The following is a 25,051-nucleotide window of genomic DNA, read 5'->3' on the forward strand; positions in this document are numbered from 1 at the left end:
TTGCACTAGTTCCTGGTATTTTCCTCGTTTCCTTTCATTAGCCTCCTCAATCCGCTCTTCCCAGGGCACTGTGAGTTCCAGCATGATCAGCTGTTTTGAGGCCTCAGAAATAATTATCAAGTCTGACCGGAGTGATGTTTTTGCAATGTTCTGAGGGAACTTTAGTTGTTTACCCAGGTCAGCCTGTAGCTGCCAATCAGAGGCTGTGTTGAGAAGGCCAGTTGTCAAATGTGGGCGCACCTGGGGTTTCTCTCCAGCCTTAATAAAAGAGATTGCCTTCCTCGGAGCATGATGATGCTTGCTGGTGCTGATTGCTGAGGCAATCTTTTCAGCAACTACTCTGAGCACCTGGTCGTGCCGCCAACGATACCGACCATCGGCCAGGGCCCTTGGGCAGCTGCTAAGGAGGTGTTCTAGGGTCCCTCTTCCAGAGCACAGGGGACAGGCAGGTGTCTCGGTCTTTCCCCACAGATGGAGGTTTGCTGGGCTTGGCAGAGTGTCGTATACTGCCTGCACTAGGAATCGGATCCGGTGGAAGTCTGCCTGCATGATGTTTGCCCAGGTGACCTTGCGCTGCAAGGTGCTCTCCCACCTTGTCCATGCTCCCTGCCGCTTAAGGCCTACAGCTCTGCTTACTCGCTCCTCCTCCACACCTGCTCGGACCTCTTCCTGGAGTAGCTGGTGTCTCTCCTTTCCCTGTGCCCTGCTGACCTGGGCCTTTGGGACGTACCCCAAGCCTGCTCCCCCTGTTGCTAAGACCCCCATTAGTGTTTTCTGCCTTAGGCGTGACTCCGCCACCTCAACTGCCTTCTCAGCCTTCCACTTTCTTCCTGTCCTTACCTCAATGCCTGCTGATGCCACCTTGCAGTCGTTAGAATCTCTGTACTGTAGGGCTTCTCGTGTGCGAGCCACCTTGAACTCTTCTGTGAGACCACTGAAGGGTAACTGCACGCTGTTGCTTGTCCCATACAAGGCAGCGCTGGTGAGACTGCGGGGAAGTCCCAGCCACTTACGAAGAAAGCCACTGATCTTTCTTTCAAGGGATTCCACAGTAGTTATTGGAACTGTATAGACAAGCAAGGGCCACAGGATTCGGGGCAGGATGGAATGCTGGTAGATCCAGGCTTTAAATCTTCCAGGCAAGCCGGACTTATCCACCTTAAGCCACGCTCCCAGCTCCTCATTTGCCTTCTGGATAGCAGTAGAGTCTTTCAGGCTGGAGTCAAAGAGTTTCCCCAAGCTCTTAACTGGTTGTTCCGTTATGGATGGAATAATGGTTCCTGAAATTGAGAACCGGAACTTGTCCGTCACCTTGCCCTTCTTCAGTACCATCGATCTTGACTTGGAAGGTTTAAAACTCATCCTTGCCCATGAGATGAGTCTCTCAAGACCTTGCAAGATCCACCTACACCCGGGAACTGATGATGTTGTAATGGTGAGGTCATCCATATAGGCTCTGATAGGGGGCTGACGAACACCTGACCTTGACCATAAAGAATAACTAAATCCTTCAGGACAATGTCACATCAATGCACTGAACTCACCATGTTATCCACCTAACAGCCTCCACATGTTCTCACTGTAATTTCCCCTCATGAATGAATTTATGCTGCACTAATCTGAATGTTTGCAGGGATATATATATATATATATATATATATATATATATATATATATATATATATTGAATATTACTTAAACTCTCTTAAATTAACTTCCAATAAAAGAGGTTTATCATTGATTGAAATTCATTCAGAAATGTTTAACGAATGAGCTGTCACAACTTTCAAGTACAAAGTTGTTATGAAGTCTGTCACATCCCCCCACCTTTTTTTCTTTTTTCTTTTTTTATCCTTTATTTATTTATCCTTCTTATTTCATTGTACTGTATATTGTTACTCTTATTTGCCTTGTATGTCTACTGTACAAACTGAACTGGAATGTCTGACTCTTCGCTTTATGATTTCCATAACGTTTCGAAAAAAAACAAAAACCTCTTCGGCCGCTCCCTTCTGCCGTATTTTGCGGCAAAATTCTCCACACCCACTGCCGCGCTATGAATTGTGGGATATATGGGACCACGAAACGTACAACAGACCACGCATGATATTTGGGGAAATCAACGGTGCATTTGTAGTATGCATTTGAAGTACACTTCGAATTGGGACAGCCGTGGTCGCATGGCGGTGACGTAACCGCACTTAAAATGCGTACTTCAAGCGTGCAGCCCCTGAATTGGGACACAGCCCCTGAATTGGGACACAGCCTGTTGAAATAAGAAGAGAAAATGCTCTCAATTATGGAGACAGTCAAATAGTCTATTTATGTTTGATGTGTGCTTTGCATTTGTGTGGCTGTTAATAAAGTTAGCGTGCTCTAGGGGGCGTATGCGTTCATCAAAATGGCCGATGGCTGATGTGTATTTTTTCCTCCCTAGAATATCGTCGGCGAAGTTTGCCATGTGCGTTAGATTTCACTGCGCATTTTCATACCTCTGCCAACAGGTTATGGGCCCAGGAAGCTAAGAAGTTTTCCTAAAGCGTCCATCTGTTTTTTGCCACCGAGAGAAACGCCGCGACGTACTGTGCACTCGGTGAGGATTAGCATACCATGCTAGCGCCATGAGCCGACGAGCCGCTGAGTCAAATAGCCGTTGGGCTCGGCTAGTTTTTGATGGAGACGAAAAGAATTACGAACTATGGGAGACGAAATTTTTGGGCCACCTTCGTTTGCAGGGTTTAAGAGACATTATTTTGAGGCAGCCTACCGACGTGGAGGGAGAAGAAGACGGAGCAAAGAATGCAGAGGCCTACGCGGAGCTGATCCAGCGGACGATGGACGGAAGGCGCTGGGGATTCTAAGAAACTATTATGCAGGTAAAGGAAAACCTCGTATAATTAGCCTGTATACAGAACTCACTTCGCTCCAAAAGCCCAGCAGTGAGAGTGTGACTGAGTATGTGATACGAGCAGAGACAATAATCACAGCCCTGAGGAATGCTGGTGAAACATTGAGTGATGGGCTATTGGTATGGTTTTGAAGGGACTGCCAGAATCGTTCAAACCGTTTGCTATCCATGTCACACAAAGTGAAGTTGAAGTGACTTTTGCTGAATTTAAAACTAAACTGCGAAGCTTTGAAGACACAGAGAAAATGCGCGCCGCAGCGTCAGATGACAACATCATGAAAGCACGTGCAAGACCGAGCGACAATTCCACGTTTGAAAAATCGAATGACCGTGGGGCCGGCAACGCAGACATAGTGTGTTTCAGATGCGGACTAAAAGGACACAAAGCCAGGACGTGTCAGCGCAAGCAGTGGTGCAGCGAGTGTAAAAGCACCACCCATCGGGACTCAACATGCAGACGGAAACGGCGGCAAGACAACGCACGGAAAGTTTCTGAGGAGTCGGGTAGCAAAGACTACGCATTCCGGGTAAGCAGCGAGGATGCAGCGTTCCAGTCAGAGCATGGCATCAACAAAAAGGGTCTGATGGTGGACACAGGGGCAACTTCGCATATTGTCACAGATATAACGAAGTTCAGGAGATTTGACGACAGTTTCCAGCCCAAGTCACACTACGTAGAGTTGGCTGACGGCACCAAGTGCACTGGAGTTGCAGAGCAAAGAGGGGAGGCAGAGTTTTGCTTGATGGACAGCAGGGGGCAGTGCCACAAATGGGGCAACTATGATCTTCAAGCAAGGAAAAGACACCCTGCGACACAAAGACGGTACAAGGTTCCCAATACATGAGTACAACAGACTGTACTACCTACAAACAGTAAACACTGAAGGTAAAGACCAGTGTAAGGGTTGCTATGACATGCAAACATGGCATGAAATTCTCGGTCACTGTAATTATGATGACATTCAGAAATTACAGGGGGTTGTTGATGGTATGGCAATCAAAGGAAAAACAGACAAATCTGTCTTGCATTGTGAAGTGTGCACACAGGGAAAGTTTGTTCAAACTAGAAACAGGGACCCTGATGCACGAGCCAAAACCGCCTTAGAGCTGGTACACACAAAGACCTAGCTGGTCCAGTAGACCCAGAGTCCTGAGATGGATATAGATTTGCACTATCATTCACTGATGACTATTCCAGTGCAGTGTTTGTGTATTTTCTGAAAAACAAGAGTGACACAGCAAAAGCGACACAGAAGTTTTTGGCTGATACAGCCCCGTATGGGCAAGTTAAATGTATCAGGTCTGATAATGGAACAGAGTTTATGGGAAATGAGTATCAGGCACTCCTTAGCAAAAATGGAATCAGGCATGAGACCTCAGCACCATACTCACCACACCAAAATGGTACTGCAGAACGCAATTGGCGCACTCTTTTTGATATGGCCAGGTGTATGTTAATAGAGAAGCAGTTACCTAAAGAGTTGTGGACTTACGCAGTGCAAACAGCAGCTGTAGTGAGGAATAGATGTTTTAACAGACGCACAGAATAGACACCATATTTGATGCTGACAGGAAGAAGGCCAAACCTTTCCAGGATGCAGACATTTGGGTCAGTGTGTTATGCCTACAGGCAGAACAAGAGAAAACTAGACTCAAGGTGTGAGAAAGGAATTTTTGTTGGCTATGACAAGAACAGTCCAGCTTATATGGTCTACTACCCAGACAGTGGGAAAGTACAAAAGCATAGACTGGTGAAGTTTGAGACTAAAACAAGAGTAGAGAGACAAACACAGACTGACAAGGTGCCAGATGATGAGGGTGACTTTGAGACACCAAACAGGTTCACCAAGACCAGAGAACAGACTGATGTGAGTACAGAACACACAGATACTCAGGAACAGATCCCAGTAAGCATGTCTGAGATGAGCAGCCAGTCACAGGAGAATGAACTCGACTGCGAGGCTGCAAGGTATCCTTCCAGAGTGAGAAAGAGGCCTGGGTATTTAAGTGAATATGTTACTGATAAGGAGGATTGTGATCAAGTACTTACAAACATGGATTATTGTTACAGAGCAATGTGTAACATTCCCCAAACATTCAAGGAAGCAATAACTTCATCTAACTCAGAGAAATGGGTCAGTGCAATGGATGAAGAGATGCAATAACTAAGTGAAAATGACACATTTACCTTAACCACTTTGCCTGAGGGTAAGAAGACAGTGGGGGGTAGATGGGTGTACGCAGTCAAAAACAATGTTGATGGATCTGAGAAGTACAAGGCACGTTATGTTGCTAAAGGATATAGTCAGAGGATAGGTGTGGATTATGAAGAAACATTTTCCCCTACTGCTAACCTGACTAGTATCAGAGTGTTGATGCAAAAGGCAGCACAAGAAAACATGCTTTTACATCAGATGGATGTTAAAGCTGCCTATCTTCACGCACCAATAGATTGTGAGGTATTCATGGAACAACCTGAGGGTTATGAGGTAAAATCCGACACAAATGAAAAACTGGTATGCAAGTTGAAAAAGTCGCTATATGGGCTAAAACAATCAGGCCGAAATTGGAACAAGTTGTTGCATGAATATCTGAGTGAGAACAACTTTGTGCAGAACCCCGCTGACCATTGTGTTTACACAAAAATGACAGAAAATAAGAAGGTGATTCTGATAGTATGGGTGGATGACCTGATCATTGCTGCTAGTGATGAAAGTGAACTAACTGTTGTGAAGAAAATGCTTGCAGCAAAATTCAAAATGAAGGATTTGGGTAAACTGAGACATTTCATTGGTATAGATTTTGACCAGAGTGATAACTGTGTAAAAATGTCACAAAAACAATATGTGGAAAAAATACTTGAAAGATTCAACATGCAGGATTGTAAAGAAAGACAGACACCTTGTGAGCAAAAACTGAACTATGCTGATGATGCAGAAATGATGAGTGATGTCAAAAGGTACAGAGAGGCAGTTGGTAGTCTGATCTATTTGGCTACATGCACAAGACCAGACTTGAGTTTTATAGTCAGTAAACTTTCACAGTACTTTACTGAGCCAACTGAAGACCAATGGACTACAGTAAAACATGTACTGAGGTATCTGAAAGGGACAACCGAGAAAGAACTGTGTTACAGGAAATGTGACAACAAAGAACTGAGGTTGTGGGCATACAGCGATGCTGATTGGGCAGCTGATGTAACAGACAGACGGAGTACAACTGGTTATTGCATAAGCTTGTCTGTAGATGGTCCTTTAATCTCATGGAAAACCAAAAGACAACCTACTGTTGCATTATCTACCTGTGAAGCGGAGTACATGGCTTTAGCTACAACCCTACAAGAAGTTTTGTACCTAATGCAACTGTTACAAGGTATTGATGGACAAAAATATGCACCGCCAAAAGTTCATGAAGATAATCAGGGTGCAATTGCGTTGGCGAAGAATCCTGTGACGAGACAGAGATGTAAACATGTTGACATAAAGTACCACTTTGTGAGGTCAACTGTGAGTGCAGGAAAAATAACTCTGGATTATTGTTCAACAGAAGAGATGGTTGCAGATGTAATGACAAAGCCTGCAACAAAAGTTAAGTTGTTCAAGTTTGAGAAGTTTATGTTCGGGCATTAACATGGTATACGGACATGTATACAGTACTGAGGAAGAAACCTTTTGTTTGTTGTTTTTTGTTTGCTTAAGAGCATCATAATATGAGAGCAAGTGGGGGTGTTGAAATAAGAAGAGAAAATGCTCTCAATTATGGAGACAGTCAAATAGTCTATTTATGTTTGATGTGTGCTTTGCATTTGTGTGGCTGTTAATAAAGTTAGCGCGCTCTAGGGGGCGTATGCGTTCATCAAAATGGCCGATGGCTGATGTGTATATTTTCCTCCCTAGAATATCGTCGGCGAAGTTTGCCATGTGCGTTAGATTTCACTGCGCATTTTCATACCTCTGCCAACACAGCCACTCACCCCCTCCTTCCTGGCTCACAGCTTTTTCTTCTTCTTGGTTGGCAACCAATGTTAAGGCGCATTACCACCCCCTGGCTCACAGCTCAGTGGACATTTAGATGAGAAAATATATATTTGACACATTTAAGAAAATAAATAAATAAATAAAAATAAACAAAATAAATGTTTATTAAGACATTTTGGTAGGAACTTGCTTTATTTTAAAAATGTTTTTGCTCATTCTTGCTCTATAAAAGAGTTTATTTCTTTTAGAATCACTCATCTTAGCAGTAGGATTTACATGAAAAGAGAAACAAATTAAATTTGAGTGAAAATATACATTTTGCAATCTCTGGTCAACTGACTCAGTGAATCAAATTACTCAAATTCGATTCGCTTTGGTGAGTGACTCATTCAATCTCGATTCAGTAAAAAGAATCTAATTTACCATCACTGGAAAGGAAAGGACTGGAAAGGCGCTACTTTTGAAATAACTCTCTCACGTGGTTACGTTGTGCAGCTGAGTCACGTGACCGCACAGCAACAAATCACAGCAGAGCCGGGAAAAGGGGGCGGAGCAAAGTGTCTGTGCAGGAGAGGAGTCGAGCAGAGAGAGCTGCTTTTTCATGAAACGGGAGTAAAGTAGTGAACTTACTGGAACATATACCACTACCAAAGTTTGGATCGATATCTGCATCGATCTGCACACCCTTGTCTCCTGGATTGTAGCTGAGATCAGCGTGAACCACGTGGGTCTCCGCTCACTGATCTGTTTCCTGTTTCTCTCGGTTTGTGGGCTCATCTAAAGGTAAGCACCGAGCTAACTTTAATGTGGGTTCCGTTTATGTTGAGTTTAGCTCTGTTGAGGATAATAGATTGCTTGGTATACACTGGAGTTAGACAGACTGTAGAGTTTGTGATTGCTTGCAACATTATGAAATGGTGGTTGCTAGGGGGTAAGAATATATATAGAAAATTAGCCTTGGTATATGAACAAAAGGATGGGCTGCAGGGCAGGAGAACAGTCTACCCCCACCCCTAGGACAGGAAGCCACAGGTACAAGCCTGGGGGAGGGCAACCCCAGGGTGAATAATAAAGATTAACAGACCACGTGACTTTCGCGTAGAGCTGGGCGATATAAGATTTTTTCATATCATGACATGTTTTTTTCATTTCAGGCGATAACGATATCCATTACGATATAAGCCAAATAACTATATTTGTAAGATTTAAATGTGCCATTGCTCACAAGTAAAATGTGAAATAATCAGCAGCTTGTTTTTATTTATATATTTATTTCCCATAAGTTCATCCATTAAGCGGACGCGAATGGATGGATGAAGTTCAACAGGGTAGATGTACTTAAGGAACATGAGACTTTTTCAGATAAATAAAGGCAAATATTGCAAACTACACAAAAGGCAGCCGCTAAAGCGTTTAAGTTTCAAAATAGAACAAACGAAACAGACTACTAAATTGTCAATTCCACTTAGAAACAAAATATTAATTCTAAAAATAAATCTTAGTTTGTTTTACAGAAGAACAGACAAAACTGACTAACTTTTGTCAATATCAAATAAACTGAGAACTAAAAGGAAATTCTCAATCTCTCCTTGTTGTATAGCTGAGCTTTTCAAAAAGTTTTAACAGTTACTTTAGTCTGACAAAAGCCGAATGACGAATTAGCGCTTCCAGTCAGAGACTGAGGTTACGTCCACACGTACACGGGTATTTTTGAAAACGGAGATTTTCCGTTTTCGTTTTAAAAAATAATCCCGTCCACACATAAAGGTAGAAATGAAGGAAAACGCTGCTATGAACTTGCCAAAGCAGCAGGTGGAGCTAGATTCCTAATCGTGCAGAAATGTTGGCCAATCAGAAGTCTAGAAGCCTCGGTGGGAAAAAGTAAACAAAGCTGGGGCATAGAAGCAGAACCGAGTCGTATGTGTGGAGGGACAGTAACTGTGTGTATATATAAGCATTTAAACACTGCAGCGAGTAGAATTAACAGTAACAGTATTGTAGAAATTCATTTCACCGAAACAATAACGTGGCACAGTGTGACGCATGCACCAGTTTATTGTATTTCCAGACTTGCTTCCGGCACAATTTACAGTGCACGCTACTCTGTTTTTTGTCAGACTTGAAATAGCCGAAATACCTTCACACTACGGAACTTCTATGGCTCTTCCGTTCGACAATCTCTCCGGCATTGGAACCATCATCTGTTTTCTCTTCGGTAACCTTCGGTCACGCTCGGTTGATTTTTCTAGTTGGCACACTCATTTCCTCCATTACCCGGGCGTTACGGTCGCTGGCTGCTTCCCAAACAAATACAAATGTACGGCTTGGCACTTGTGCTGTATGTAACAAGTCACGCGACGTGACGCTGCGGCTGTGATTGGTTCGGCTCTGCGCTACTTAATTTGGATTGGCTGACCTCTTTTTTTTTTTTTTTTTTTTTTTTTAAAGAGGACAAGAGCGGCGAGGTCTATCGCGATAGTTTAATTTCTCTATCGAGTAAAAGTTATATCGCGATAGATATCGTTATCGTTCTATCGCCCAGCTCTTCTTTTGCGCATTGCATGCCGGGAACTCATGGCAAAACATTCCAAGTACCGCATCAAATGCAAGCATTTGTAGCACCGCAAAACGTTCATTCTCCGGTTCCAATAAATTCTTTCTTTTTCTTTGCCCCCCAAAAAAGGTATGTACAAAACAAAGGAGAACAATGTGACCTGAAGTTAATAAACTTCATGAGTGCATACACTCATGAAGTTTAGTAACTTCAGGCCACTGCAACAAGCCCAGGTACGGTTTACCGACGGATGGTTACAGGACCTTGAAATGCACCGGACTGAGGCAATTTTCCCTTAGGATGACCAGGCATCGCGTGCTGGTGATTTAGCAAAACTCACCTGAGGAATCCTGCTTGACAACGCCACATTCTTATAGAACATTTCAAAATTAGCTGCAACACACCTTGTGAGCTGGATTTGAAGTGGGTTTAATAAACACTTTACAATTTGAATGGAAACATGCCAGCCAACACAAGGATCATCTCGGAAATTCGGCCACCAGCCTTATATCTTATATACACCATCACAGACACTCTCAAACAAAGAACATTCCACAGCACATCATGCATACCTAAAGGTTCAGTCCAGCTCATCCATGACCTTCTCCCACACTAAGAAACGTTATGACCACCCGTCACCTCCCTTAGAGCAGGATGTCTGGAGCTCTTCCAGTCTACGATGGGTCCACTGTGAGGGTGCAATAACATGGGGCCCACTGGTGATAACATTCTACATGCATGCATACAACTGGTGAACACTAAAGTGAGGAAATAATATTACTATTACTAATGTGATATGATTTATAGGAAAGGAAATGTGCCACTGCAACATGCATAACAGCGCTGGTAAATACACACAGAAATTAACAACTACAAGATTAAGTCTGCATGGCCCACAAGCTCATGCGACCCTAGGATGTTGCTGTCATCTTCCTGCTCCTGGAAAAACATACATACATCTACCCTTTCCTTGTCTGCTTGGAGTAGGTGCAATCTGCGTATCAGTGTCAAGTCAGTGAACCATTTGTCCCCATTATCAGTCCAGTAAGTCCCCATTGCGATGTGGAGAAGCTCACTTTACGATCATTTTCCAGCAACACTATTGTATAGCACTTTTAGTTCCAATCATGCAGGCCTGCTTAACGGACAGCAGACTCTCAAACAAAACTCTCAGTGCACTCCTCAAACATGAAAAGGGAAAAAAAAGAAAATACTACAAAATATAAAAATATGAAAGTCTTAGTTTTAGGACTTGCCAAAGCATACTCATCTCCTTAAACTGATAAATCAAACCAAAACGTCTTGACAGGTTCCACTTGGTAAAAGAAAAATGTAGCCGCCAAATAAATCCCCAAAACATTCATCCACCAGTCACACACATTTCACACAACCCTAATGTCCTATTAGATAATAAGTTTATTCCCATGTAACCAGGTGTATGTCATGGTAAAGCATCCCTCACACATTTGAATTTGAATGTATTTATTTAAAAGGGACAGTGCAGTTTGACATAGTCCAAGTACAAAACATGAAACTGATGTAACGGACATAAGTTTATAGCTATTGCAAATTTTCAACAATTGTCCCTTGTTGGGCTTACAATCAAAATAAATACATTTTACCATAAAACATACATTTTCATAAAGCCAAAATACATCGTAAATACAACTACAATTAATAGACAATAAATAAAAATAAAATCATTAATAAAATGACTACATCTCTGATTTTCCTTTAACCAAACTTTAACCTTCAATAGAAAGGATCTGATGTCTGTAATCAATTTGATTTTGGTTGGAAGTGGGTTCCACAGATTGCAAGCCTCTATGGAAAATGCGTTCAATTTAAGAAAACACTGTTTCATCTTGTTCTCTCTATAAACTTCACAAGATGCTTGGTTGAACTTTCCCTCCTCTGAGGTAAACTTTTATTAAACTCTTAATAAACAGTCATGAGTCTCTGCTTCTCACCTTCCGGTGTTACACTCTCAAGACTCCGGGCGGAACACACAGCAATTCCGCTTGCTACATCCCTTTTCTTTTACAAAGACAATGAACTATTCATAAGTTGAGAACTCAGTTTGCAACTGGAACAAAACTTAGACATGACATTTGTTTGTTGGACACCATTTTCTTCAAAAATGAAAATTCTGCCTTCCACTTACTTTTTTTTAGTGTTACTTTTATTCATTTTTTCCATTTTTTTTTCTCTTTTCCTTATTATTTTTTTCTTTCCTTCCAAACAAGTAAACAGATCACAAAGCCATAACTCAAAATATTATCGCAGATGTTTTGCTCTGTTCTCTAACCAGTAAACAAATCACAACATATAACTCAAAATGTCCTCACAGATGGGTTTTTTTTTCTTTTGTCTTTCCTCTGACCAGTAAACAAATCACAACATATAACTCACACACTGCATACATAGTCCTTCAGATATCCAGGTTGTTGTACTACCCGTCCTGACCTGGTAGTGCTGTTTTGTGTGTTCTCTTTGCTCTGTGTCGGCACAGTAATGTTCTGTCCCTCAGGCTGGAGATGTGCTGACATGTCTTTTTTGACCTCCACAGCTCGCCTCAGATGGCGACGATTTCTTCTGAGGACTCTGCCGTTGTCCAACTCCACATCATAGGATCTGTTTCCCAGAGTGTTACACACTCTAGCTTTGGTCCATAAGTTGTGTGGTTCAAAAGGTTGGACTCGCACCAAGTCTCCTGGGTTTAATGTGTCCATGTCCTTCGCTGTCTTGTTGTAGTACTTTGTTTGTCTCTCTCTGTTTTTCATCAGTGCTAACTTGTTGTCAGTCACTTTGGGTTGCAACAATCTGTCTCCTATTGGGAGGAGTGTCCTCGTCCTCCTGCTTAACAGTCTCTGTGCAGGGCTGGTAGTTAAACCTTGTGTTGGGGTGTTTCTGTGGTCCAATAAGGCCAAATATGGATCCTGTCCAGCCAATTTTGCCTTTTTCATGAGTCGTTTGGCAGTTTTAACGGCAGACTCAGCTTTGCCGTTGCTCTGCGGATAGCCAGGTGATGAGGTATGGTGTCGAAATTCCCATTTCCAGCTGAAGTTGGCAAACTCTGTTGAGCTGTACTGGGGCCCGTTGTCAGAAAAAACAATATTTGGGATTCCCTGACGTGCGAAATGAGCCTTTAGTTTCCTAATCACAGTACTCGACTTGGTATCAGGTAGATAATCTATCTCCCAAAAGTTGGAGTAATAATCAACAGTTATTAGGTAGTCCCTACCCTCAAAGTTGAATAAATCTGTCCCAACTTTGGTCCATGGTCTAGTGGTCGGCTCGTGTGGTTTTAGTGTCTCTTTCTGTTGTTTTACATCCACAGACCGACATATGTCACGTGTAGCGATGTACTTTTTGATGTGGTCGTTCATACCGTGCCAGTAGACACAGTCTCTAGCTCTCCTGAGGCACCCTTCTGTGCCGATGTGTGTTGAGTGAATTCCCTGTGTTATATCTGCCTGCAGTGCTTCTGGAATCACCATTCTCTCTCCCTTGAAGACCAATCCATCCTTTGAGCTCAGTTCATCCTGCAAAGATTGGAACTGGGTTATTTCAACAGGTACATCTTTCTTACGGGCCGGCCACCCCTTTTGTATTGTTTTTATCAGTGTTTGTAGTGTGTGGTCGGTTCTTGTCCCTGCCCGTATTCTGTCCATGCTTTCTGTTGAAACAGGTACATAGTCCACCATGTTGACACATTCTGTCTCCAACTCCGTCTGGCTTTTGATGCTATCCTGCAGGTAGGCCCTACTCAGCGTATCAGGAAGTAGCATGTCGCGGCCTGGAACATATGTTATGGTTATATCATATTTTTGCAGCCTTAATAACATCCTTTGCAGTCTCTTAGGTGCATGTAACAGTGGCTTTTTAATAATGTTCTCGAGTGGCTTGTGGTCTGATTGCACTCTCACAAGACGACCATATGTATATTGGTGGAATTTCTCCATCCCAAACACAATAGCTAAGCATTCCTTTTCAATTTGTGCATAACCTCGTTCAGTGAGCGTCAATGCACAACTTGCAAATGCCACTGGTTTTCCATGTTGAGTCAGAGCTGCTCCCAGTCCTGTCTCGCCGGCATCACACTGCAGCGTCAGCTCTTCTTCAGGGCTGTAATATTTCAAAACTGGGACTTGTGTTAGTCTTTCTTTCAGTCTTTTAAATGCATCTTCCTGCACGTCTGTCCACTCCCATAGGCTGTCTCTGTGCGTCAGTTGTCTGAGAGGCTCACAGTTGTCTGACAGATGCTTGTAAAACTTTGATAAATAGTTGACCATTCCAACTAGTCTCTGCACCCCTTTTATATCAGTTGGTGCTGGCATCTCTGTGATGGCCCGTACCTTCTCTGGGTCAGCTCTCAGCCCTTCTGCTGTGAGTAGATGTCCGATGTATGGTACTTCCTGTCTTCTAAGCTTGAGTTTTTCCACATTTAATTTGATGTTTCTCTCTCTGCAGCGTTCCAGGAAAAGTCTCAGGTTTCTGTCATGATCCATTTCTGCCAACTCAGTCGTCTCTCCTTTTCCAGTGATCAGGATGTCATCAGCAATGATGTATGTGCCTGGCAGGTTCTCTAACGCTTGCATCAGTTTGCGCTGAAAGACCTCTGGTGCTGGGCTGATCCGCATCGGCATTCTCAGCCAACGAAAGCGACCAAATGGTGTTGCGAATGTCGTGAGATGGCTTGACTCTTCTGTAAGCTTCACATGCCAAAAGCCATGTTTCACATCACAAACTGTGAAAAATTTCGCTTTTGACACATCTGGCAAGATGTCATCTATTGTTGGTAACGGGAAGTGACTACGCTTCAAAGCTTTGTTGAGTGGTCTTGGGTCAATACATATCCTGGGTTTGCCATTTGGCTTCTGCACTGTCACCATCCCACTGATCCAATCAGTCCTACAATCCACCGGTGCTATTATTTGTCTGTCTGCAAGGCTCATCAGTTCCTCTTTCAGTGGTTTCATCATCGACACTGGGACTGTGCGTTTTGGCAGTTTGACGGGCTGCGCTGTTGTGTCGATTTCCAGCTCATATTCACCTTGCAAACATCCATCTCCTGTAAACACATCCTGAAACTCAGGCTTTATCTCTTCCAACAACCATGCGTTTTTCTCTGATGGAGCTGTTGTCACTGAGCTGTCCAAAGCACAGATGTTATCATATTTAACTTGTATTAGCTTCATCGCTTCACTAGCTGTTCTCCCAAGTAGAGGTGTTTTACAATCCTCCTCTACCACTTGGAACTCGACTCTGTACTATTTGTTTTTTCTTGGGTTTGTCAGCTTGACCTTACACTTTCCTAATGGACACAGCCTTGACTTATTGTACATCACAAGAACCTTGTCTGTGTGCTCCATTTTGATGTTCGGGTTCAACAAGTTGATGGGAATAACGTTGCAGGTTGCACTGCAGTCAACTTGAAACTTGACCAGGCTGTTGCCAATCATCATGCCTGCAAACAGCTGCTCTCGTTTTTTCATGTCTGATTCTCTGATCTGGTTCACTTCTACTGCAGTCTGTGTCATAGCTGTGACAGTCATTATGTCCTCACAGGAATCAGAGTCCTGCTCCGTCACTGTGTGGACCTTTTTTCCATTTTCACTCTGTCTGCTTTTACTCCTGCATGCAAAATGATTTTCTTTGCCACATTTTTTGCATTTTTTTCCATATGCTGGGCATTTTGATTTGAGTCTTTCATGTGCTCTTCCACAAAATCTGCATGATATCTCTTTATCCAGTCTTTCTCTCTCTTTTTGTTTTACTGCATGCAGTTCCTCTACAGCCTGTCCCGCTATTGTTTTGTTGTATTCTCTTGAAATCTCCATTGCTCTACAAATATCTAGACATCTGTCTAATGTGAGGTTCTCTTCTCTGAGCAACCTTTCCCTCCAACTGGAGCTGTTCGTGCCACAGACGATCCTGTCTCTGATCAGTGAGTCTTTTAATTGTCCAAAGTTGCAGGTGCTCGCCAGCATTCTCAGGTCCGTAACATATTTATCAATATTTTCTCCTGGAGCCTGATTGCATGCAAAAAATCTGTATCTCTCGACAGTCTCATTAACTTTGGGATTACAGTGTTCATCGATTTTTCTCATCAGCTCACTTACTGTTACCCTTGCCTCAGCTGCCACCATGTTTCATCTTGTTCTCTCTAAACTTCACAAGATGCTCGGTTGAACTTTCCCTCCTCCAAGGTAAACTTTTATTAAACTCTTAATAAACAGTCATGAGTCTCTGCTTCTCACCTTCGGGTGTTACACTCTCAAGACTCCGGGCGGAACACACAGGTAAATGCAATTCCCCTTGCTACAAACACAAATGATTAAAACTCCTAAAACTAAGTAGATTATGTTTCTCTAAAATGTGACAATGATGCCAGGGCTGCACCATTTTGCATAAAATGAGAATCACAATTTTTTTGCTTAGAATTGAGATCACGATTCTCTCACGATTTTCTTTTCCAATATAAATATTTATTGCACTTACTCCGTAATTTCTTTGTGCCTGGGGGAGTTTGACGGGTATGGGGAAGTGCTGTATAAGGTTCCCGTTATTGATGTTTGGGTGGTTGACGGGGACTGATTTTCTCCTGTCACTTTCTTGGCCTTTACAGCTTCGTCATATTGCACTTTATGGTGACGTTTAAGGTGGTTATACAAATTCGTAGTGTTAGCTTGCGGTGCTGCTACTATGGCAAAACACAGCTTGCAAATGATATCTTTTTGACTCTCATCTTCTTTGAAACCAAAAACCTTCCACATGGAGGAACGAGAACCTTTTCTTGGAATTAATGTTACAGTGGGGTTGTCATTCTCACCACCATCAGAGCTTTTCCTCTGCACTCATTGTGGTTTCTCCCCTCCGGCAGTTTCTCTCACGTGCTCTTCGTTGTTTTTTCCCCTTCCAGCTGGCTTCTGTATCACGTGGTATAAGGCTCTGCCCTTGTCATTTGTTGAGCATGAAGAGTGAGCGCTTGTTTTCATGCAGATTATGTCCCGGAGCAAAACGCGGTACAATCGTCATCTTTTTTTTTCTTTTCTTACATCATTGTCATTTGGAAATGAGATTGCACATAAGTATGAATTGAGATCGCGATTTTCTAACATTTAATTGTGCAGCCCTAAATGATGCCATCGGACAGATTTGACATAGGAGACAGACCTTCAAAATAAAACAGGAAACATGAGACACAGACATGACAATACAAACTTGATAACATAAGACACTCGGCATGAAACACAAAGGGTGAGGAAACTTAAATACAGGGGAAGAAAATAAAAGAGAAATCTAATAACCAAATGAACTTCGCTGACCTAAAGAACTTAAACATAGAACTCAAAACACTGGTTCAAAAGACCCAGGAACGTGACAAATGCATAAATAACTGAGCTGCTGAAGCAGGTATATAGTGCTGAATTAACTCAAAACAATTCAGATTAGCCTTGACCGTCTTAGCAATCTTCTTTACATACTTGTCCAATTTAAGACGTAAATCAAAAATTATTCCTAAAAACTTCTCATCTTACTAAGTGAGCTGAACAAGATGATAAAATCAGAAACACAGGCTTAAAATACCATCTGGTATTCATTGCATTGCATGTGTGTGTATGTGTTAGTAGGATTAAAACATTCTGTGCTTATTAGGGCTGCCACGATTACGTCGACTATCAAAAGCGTCGACGACTGATTTAATAGTCGACGCATCGTTTGAAGCTTTGTAAGATCACAAAAGACGCAGGAATAAGTAGTAGGATTTAAGAGTGTAATAATGGACTGAAACAGAAGATGGCAGCACTGCATGCACAAGGATGCTAGCTGCCGTTAAACCCCGAAGAAGAAGTAGCTCTGTCCCAGAATTCATAGCGCAGCCCAGCTCAGTTTTCAACAATGGTGGCAGCTAGTTGTAATATTACTCTTATTATTCTTTCTGTGTCACAAAATAAACGTTTAACATATTTTCAGAATGTAACTGAATGTATCTGCTCAGTTTACCAAGACACCACATATTTTCAAAAGCGCTCCGACATTTTCGGAGACGTCTGTTGCCCACTAGCTCGATAGCTAGCCGGGGTTCAAGGCTCACTAGAGCCCATGAGAGCACCGGACTCCCGGCAAATCGTTGTCAAACCCACCGCTGTCTTTCACTACTCAGGTTAAACATATATAAGTCACTTAGATAACTTACAAATGTTATTGTTTGGCTTTTTTTTAGTATTTTATTTGTTCCTGAGTAAATCGGTTTGGCTGAGATTAAAGTTATAGTTTTTACACAGCTGAATAAACGTCAAGCAGACAGCTGATTATCAGAAGCATGAGATGCTCGAGAATATACTCCGGTGTCCCGTTATATTTTAGATAGCAAGGAGTTTATTAAACTTCACCGAAACAATCTGCAAATTTCATTAAAATGTAATAAACTATCATCTTGTCTTTATTTTTACTTAGCACATACTTTAAACACTTAAAGCTGTAAGCTAATGATAGTTATATAAGAGCAGATGCATGCTGGTGCAATAAGCTGTATGTTTTACGTCCAATGGATGCATGATCTGATTAGTCGACTAATCGCAAAAAATATTGGTGACTAGTCGACTATCAAAATAATCATTTGTGGCAGCCCTAGTGCTTATGTATGTCATTTTAATTACTGTCGCCTTTTTCTGAAACAAATCTGTTTACTACACCTTCTTGTTTCAGAAACACCTAAAGAGGAAAGTCTCTATTGTAGTCAAGCACAGCTAAATTCTGCTTGTGAGTTAACCTAGCAAACCACACCGTGTGTTGTTAACACCTTAAACATGTACCTCCTCATGCCACTTCCTCTATGATTTTTGACACCCCTATATGGAGGACAACAAGAGCCACGCACATCAAAATAAAGAATTCTGTGCTTAAATAATGAATTGTAGAATAAATTCTCCATTTGTAAAATAATTCCACATTAACATAGTGAGTTTCGAAATGTTTTTTAAAGTCCTCATTACCATCCTAGGGGAGCTAGGATGGTAATGAGGTGCTTGAAATGTTGTAGGTGGCTGAGTTTATACTGCTACCATTGAGACTGATCGGGACTCCATCTTTGTGGATCTATGGAAGTCCATATAGACAGGGTGTAGCATCCCCTGGGTAAAGGTGGTGATGTGCAGGGGGGGTCAGTGGTTTTTCCCTTTCAAGTTCTTGTAGGCAACTGATGACTTTCTTTTTGTAGTTGCTTCTGGGGTTTCACCTTGAAGCTTCATAGGTATTGTTGTCACTGAGGAGTTTAGTCATGTTTATTTGCTCTGCTTCTTTTTGTCAGGGATAAAATACACATATATATACTTTTTGTGTCCCAGCTGAGTAACAGGAGGAGAAGAGTCTGGTGGTGCAGCAGAGGAACAATTTCAGCCATTTGGACTCAGCTCAGCCACTACAGAGGAAACAATGTCTTCAACACAAAAGGTAAGAAAAACATCACAGTTACACTGTTATTGAAACTGCGTGCACAGCTGGTTGGTTTTTAAAAACCTGTTAACAGCAGCTTTATCTTTTCCATCCTGGGCTCCTCCATATATACAGAATCTACATTCACAACCAAAAACCACAGAAGTTGCAAGAAAATACAAAGATCTTATTTTCTCTACACACATTGAAACCACAATATCATCAGTCGAACTCAGAATTTTTTTTGAAGTAAAAGAGTTTCTTTGATGATCAATATTTCTTCAATAATGTCATTTTCATTACAACTCTCTTTGTAGCACATCATTGTAATGTGATAGTATTACCAGAAGGTGGTGGTAACACACCAACAATGTGTTTTTTTGACATGTCTGATTCCACCAATGGAGGGAGTTTCAGTTTGTTCCACGACTGCATTTCACACACTGCCTGTGTTTGTATCTCTGTCACTGCAGGACCAACATGGAGCGAGAAGTCAGCGCTCTCAGGAGGCCGACAAACCTCACAGAAGAAAGGGAGAGAAAACCTACAGCTGTGATGAGTGCGGGAAGGATTTTACCCGGGCTGGAGACTTAAAAAGACACCAAGTCATCCACAGTGGAGTTAAACCTTACAGCTGTGACTTGTGTGGAAAGTCTTTTACCCACGCTGGAAACTTAAAAAAACACCAACTCATCCACAGTGGATTTAAACCTTACAGCTGCGACTTGTGTGGAAAGTCTTTTACCCAGACTGGACACTTAAAAAGACACCAAGTCATCCACAGTGGAGTTAAACCTTACAGCTGTGACTTGTGTGGAAAGTCTTTTACCCACGCTGGAAACTTAAAAAAACACCAACTCATCCACAGTGGATTTAAACCTTACAGCTGCGACTTGTGTGGAAAGTCTTTTACCCAGACTGGACACTTAAAAAAACACCAACTCATCCACAGTGAAGTTAAACCTCACAGCTGTGACTTGTGTGGAAAGTCTTTTACCCAGGCTGGACACTTAAAAAAACACCAACTCATCCACACTGGAGTTAAACCTTACAACTGTGACTTGTGTGGAAAGTCTTTTACCCAGGCTGGACACTTAAAAACACACCAACTCATCCACACTGGAGTTAAACCTTACAGCTGTGACTTGTGTGGGAAGGATTTTACCTGGGCTCTAACCCTAAAAAAACACCAACTCATCCACAGTGGAGTTAAACCATACAGCTGTGACTTGTGTGGAAAGTCTTTTACCCAGGCTGGAAACTTAAAAGCACACCAACTCATCCACACTGGAGTTAAACCTTACAGCTGTGACTTGTGTGGGAAGGATTTTACCTGGGCTCTAAGCCTAAAAAAACACCAAGTCATCCACAGTGGAGTTAAACCTTACATCTGTGACTTGTGTGGAAAGTCTTTTACCCAGGCTGGAAACTTAAAAACACACAAACTCATCCACAGTGGAGTTAAAGCGTACAACTGTGACCTGTGTGGAAAGTCTTTTACCCATGCTGGAAGCTTAAAAACACACCAACTCATCCACAGTGGATTTAAACCTTACAACTGTGACTTGTGTGGAAAGTCTTTTACCCAGGCTGGAAACTTAAAAACACACAAACTCATCCACAGTGGAGTTAAAGCGTACAACTGTGACCTGTGTGGAAAGTCTTTTACCCATGCTGGACACTTAAAAAACCACCAAATCATCCACAGTGAAGTTAAAGCCTACAGCTGTGACTTGTGTGGAAAGTCTTTTAAATTTCCACATCAGCTGAATAAACACCAACAGATCCACACAAGGAAGTAACTCTACAAGTGCAGTTACTGTGAGGTATGTATTTAGTTTTATCTTGTAATTGTAACCTGATTGCTTGGAACAAGTCTGATCAGTAAACTTATGGAGTTATACTGAATGAACTGTTTTGAAAAATGAAGACTCATTATCTCTCAGTAAGCTGAGTGTTATAATGTAAACAGTAAAATGTAATTGGACGTTGGCAGAGATGCTCTTTGTTTCAGGCGACGTTCAGGATAAAAACGTTGAAGGAATTCCCTGACTTACAATGTCTTTGTTTAGAAGTGGAGCGACGCACATGGATCCATTTCTCAACCCTGTCGTCACTGTGGTGGTGGGAAAGAGTTTCTCTGTGATCTTTGTGGAAAAACTTCCAATCATCAACGGGACCTAAAACCACATCAACGTAGCCACACTGGAGACAAAATGAACTACTGCAAAGAATGTGGGAGAGGCTTCCACACACCAAATACATTAAAATACATGAACTCTTCCACAGTGGGGTCAAAAAGCACATCTGTGACCAGTGTGGGTCATCCTTCACCACTGGAAATAAGCTCAATGAAAAAGCATAAGGGAATCCACACAGGAGAGACACCATACAAGTGCAGACACTGTGACAAAAGCTGGTCACAATCAGGTCATCGTAACAAACATGAACGTACACACATGGAGGTGAACTTCAGCTGTGACCAGTGTGACAAGAGCTTCAGGAATCTCAGTTCATACTCCGAACACAAACGATCCCACGCTGTAAATAAACTGTTTCACTGTTACCAATGTGCAAAAACCTTCACTTCATTATCTGCTCTGTGCAAACATCAGCCTGATTATGCAGGACTGAAATCACTGGATCACAATGAATCTGAAGAGAGAGAAAGATCCTCTTCTGGTTTCAGGCTCAGACTTAAAAACCTTGAGATCAGGCTCCACAGAGTTCAGATGGAATCTCCTGTAAAGAGTGTCAGCTGATGTCACACTTGGATCTGATGAGGTAGCTCTGATTTCTGGAGCTGCAGTGAATAATCCTGAATGTTACATTTAGGAAGCTGCATGTATAGATATGCATATCAATTTTATTTTTTTTTCCTTTGAGGGATTTTAATTCTCTAAAATGTTATCGCTGTTACATTTTATTCTTTGTTTATTAGGACACAGTAGTGTTTAGTAGTTGTATTCATTTTATGTGTTACCTAAGTTAAATTTCAATCCTTCCTTCATATTTAATCTTTTGCTGTGGTAAAATCTTCTCTTAAGTAATTTTCTCCCAAAACTACAAATGTTTTCACAGCAGTTGCTCTTAAAACCTCCAAAATGAACTAAATCTGTCCACCAGCTTTGAAACAACACCTGCTGTGACTTTATGTCCAGAAAAAAGAAACTCAAGCTAAACTGGTTTTGGGCTGTATTTCCATATAATACCAGTTTGTACCTGAAGATGAAGCAGTGAGTCAGTGTAACCTTTATTTAATTAGGCAAAGACCACATTCATATTCACAGTGGCAGCAAAGAAATGTTGAAAGTTATAAACAGCAGCACACATCAGGACCAATTTAAAGATCACAGGTGACTACTTTTACTTAATTCAAATTCCTTCAAATTTTGGCTTCTCCTTTCACTTTAGTGTATTTACTGTATCCTTGAAGTCCACATGTTGTTTTTTAATGACTTCATTTTGATCCACATGTTCTGCAGCTGTTTCCCTGTTGATTTGATGTTTGTATTATGAAATCCTGATAATATTAAAGTGTTAGTTATATTTGATGAACTCTGTGTAAAGTTTGTGTTATTAAACAGTTTGGTGTGAAAATGAAGAAATTGTCTCAGAACAAGTAGTTTGAGCCATGATTTCAGATTCAAACTAATTTAACTGTTTTCAGTGGTACATGTGGAGGTTTATCAGAGGAGGCGACTTGGCTGTTCTCCACTCACACAGAACAGGGTTCCTGCAGCTAATTAAACACTCTGAAATGATCTTCAAGGACCAAAATATTTGATTTTTCTCAAAAACGTGCTGTGGGCATGACGCTTTTAGAGCGTGTGTTTAAGATGCATTGTGATTAACATCTCACACATTCCAATAAAGCAGATGTTCCTGCATTGCAACAGCGCTTTGCAGATGTGTTCTCCCCCTTGCCCATGTGCACGACTCTCATGGAGCACCACTTTGAAACACAGCTGATTGGCAGATTCCCTTGTCTGCAGAGTCCAAAGATAAAAACGGCCTCCTCCACTCTGTGTGGTTCGTACCAATTCGTCACACTTCCGTTTGGCTTGTTTGAAGCCCCGGCCAGTTTTCAGCACTTCCTGTAGCGATAGCTGTGTCCTCACACTGCATATGCTGTTTCTTACCTGGATGATGTCATCATTCATAGTGATACCTCAGTGGAGCATGTGCAGTGGTTGGTCACAGTCCTGGATTCCCTGAGGCAGGCAGTGCTGATGGCAAACCCGAAGAAGTGTGTGGTTGGAGGGAGGTACAGAGTTTTTTGGTACAATTTTGAGACCCCATTTGGAGGCTGATTACACCACAGCGACGTGATGAAGGCTGTCCCAATTCCAAATGCGGCCGGAAATGCGCACTTCATTTCCCCGGACTTGAAGGAGTCAGGTGTATCATTCGTGGACTACAGGAGGAATGCTGACCCACATCCACCCATCCACATTAAGGGGACAGCTGTGGAGCGTGTGAGCAGCTTCAAGTTCCTGGGAGTCCACATCTCCGAGGATCTCACCTGGACGACCAACTGCTCCAAGCTGGTCAAGAAGGCTCACCAACGCCTCGTCTTCTTGAGGACTCTGAGGAAGAACCACCTGTCCTCAGACATCCTGGTGAACTTCTATCGCTGCACCATCGAGAGCATCCTGACCAACTGTATAACAGTCTGGTACGGGAACTGCTCTGCCTCGGACCGGAAGGCGTTGCAGAGGGTCGTGAAAACTGCCCAGCGCATCGCCGGAGCACCACTTCCTGCCATAAAAGACATCTACAGGAAGCGGTGTCTGAAAAGGGCTGGGAAAATCATCAAAGACCCCAGTCACCCATCACATGGACTCTTCACCCTCCTGCCCTCTGGGAGGCGCCACAGGAGCCTCCGGACTAAGACCACCAGGTACCGGAACAGCTTCTTCCCCACAGCTGTCAGACTCCTGAACTCTGCCTCCTGACATCTGACCCACGTTAAACTCATGGACTGAACATACACGCACCCACAATGGACAACTGTACCCTCAAACACACAATAATAACATGGACTGAACCACCACTCACAACCACTAGCACTTTATATAGCCTCTGTAGAATTATCCACATATCTCACTTATCTTAACTGCACTACTGTATAGCTCTGTGTAAATAATCATTCTGTACATTCGATAATTTTTAACCCTGCAACTGTTTGCAGCTTGCATAGTTCCCATTTCTGTATAGCTGTATATCTCAGATTTCTGTAAAGTTGTTTATTTCATATTCTGTATAGTTTTTCATATTTTTATCCTGTTCATAGCCTGTACATAGCTTGTACTCACTACAGCCTGTACATACTTATAGTTATAGAATATTCACAACATACTTCATACCATGTACATTATAACATAATAGACCCATTTCTGTAATATACTCACATATCTATATTATTGCTAATATATATTGTAATATATCTATATCACTAAAGCACTTCTGGATGGATGCAAACTGCATTTCGTTGCCCTGTACCTGTGCATGTGCAATGACAATAAAGTTGAATTCTATTCTATTCATTCGTGGCGCAACATATCCCAGAATTCATAGCGCAGCCTTTACTGTGGCTAATAAAAAAAAAGGCAGATGGCAGAAGCATGGTGGCTGAAGAGTAAACTTTTGAGTATTGAATTTTTCAACCTCATCAGTTAACGCTGTCCATGCAGATATTATAGATTTGTAAATGATTAGCTAACAATCTTGTCAACACAAAGTTCTTTATTGACAGGCAGTGGGGAGAGGGGACACCTGGGCAGTGTATTTACTGCATATAATGTGTTATCAACCTTTTCATCTTTTCTCATTACCCACAGCTGCCTCCACTTCTGTTGGGCTTAGGCTACTCACTAGGGCTGGGTATCATCACTGATTTCTATAATTGATTTGATTAAATTCAATTTTGACTCAGTAAGTGTTTCAAAGTAACTGAGGATAAAACACAAAACAACAGCAAGCTAAGCATTTTTCAATTTGGCATAATTTAAAGAAAAAATGTATTAAGCAGAAAAAATTTAGCTTTCTTTTGGCCAGAGAGGAACAAAAGCTGCAGCTCAGAATCAGTTAGATGTTGACTTTCTGCCCCGACGGCGTGTCCGTGTTCATGTCGCCGGGTGAGAAACACGACATGTCACTGATGCATCG

The 25,051-nt window shown here is 42.1% G+C and overlaps 2 protein-coding genes across 4 annotated transcripts in view; one reads left to right on the forward strand and one right to left on the reverse strand.

Annotated features, from left to right (window-relative positions):
• Window positions 1-25,051, reverse strand: part of LOC145425781 (uncharacterized) — a 95,631-nt gene that overhangs the window by 9,858 nt on the left and 60,722 nt on the right. The window lies entirely within an intron of this gene.
• On the forward strand, window positions 7,411-22,438 carry LOC113014944 (uncharacterized). 3 transcript variants are annotated; one of them, XM_080299157.1, is made up of 4 exons: window positions 7,411-7,668; window positions 18,793-18,898; window positions 19,354-20,706; window positions 20,953-22,438. In XM_080299157.1, the coding sequence occupies exons 2-3, from the start codon at window positions 18,881-18,883 to the stop codon at window positions 20,680-20,682; spliced, it is 1,347 nt and encodes a 448-aa protein (XP_080155283.1). In that variant the 5' UTR covers window positions 7,411-7,668; window positions 18,793-18,880; the 3' UTR covers window positions 20,683-20,706; window positions 20,953-22,438. The 3 variants fall into 3 exon arrangements, with proteins under 3 accessions (XP_080155283.1, XP_080155284.1, XP_080155282.1); XM_080299158.1 differs by having other exon boundaries at window positions 20,956-22,438; XM_080299156.1 differs by having other exon boundaries at window positions 19,354-22,438.

The sequence above is a fragment of the Astatotilapia calliptera genome, chromosome 3 (genome assembly GCF_964374335.1).
Source record: "Astatotilapia calliptera chromosome 3, fAstCal68.1, whole genome shotgun sequence".
NCBI lineage: Eukaryota > Metazoa > Chordata > Actinopteri > Cichliformes > Cichlidae > Astatotilapia > Astatotilapia calliptera.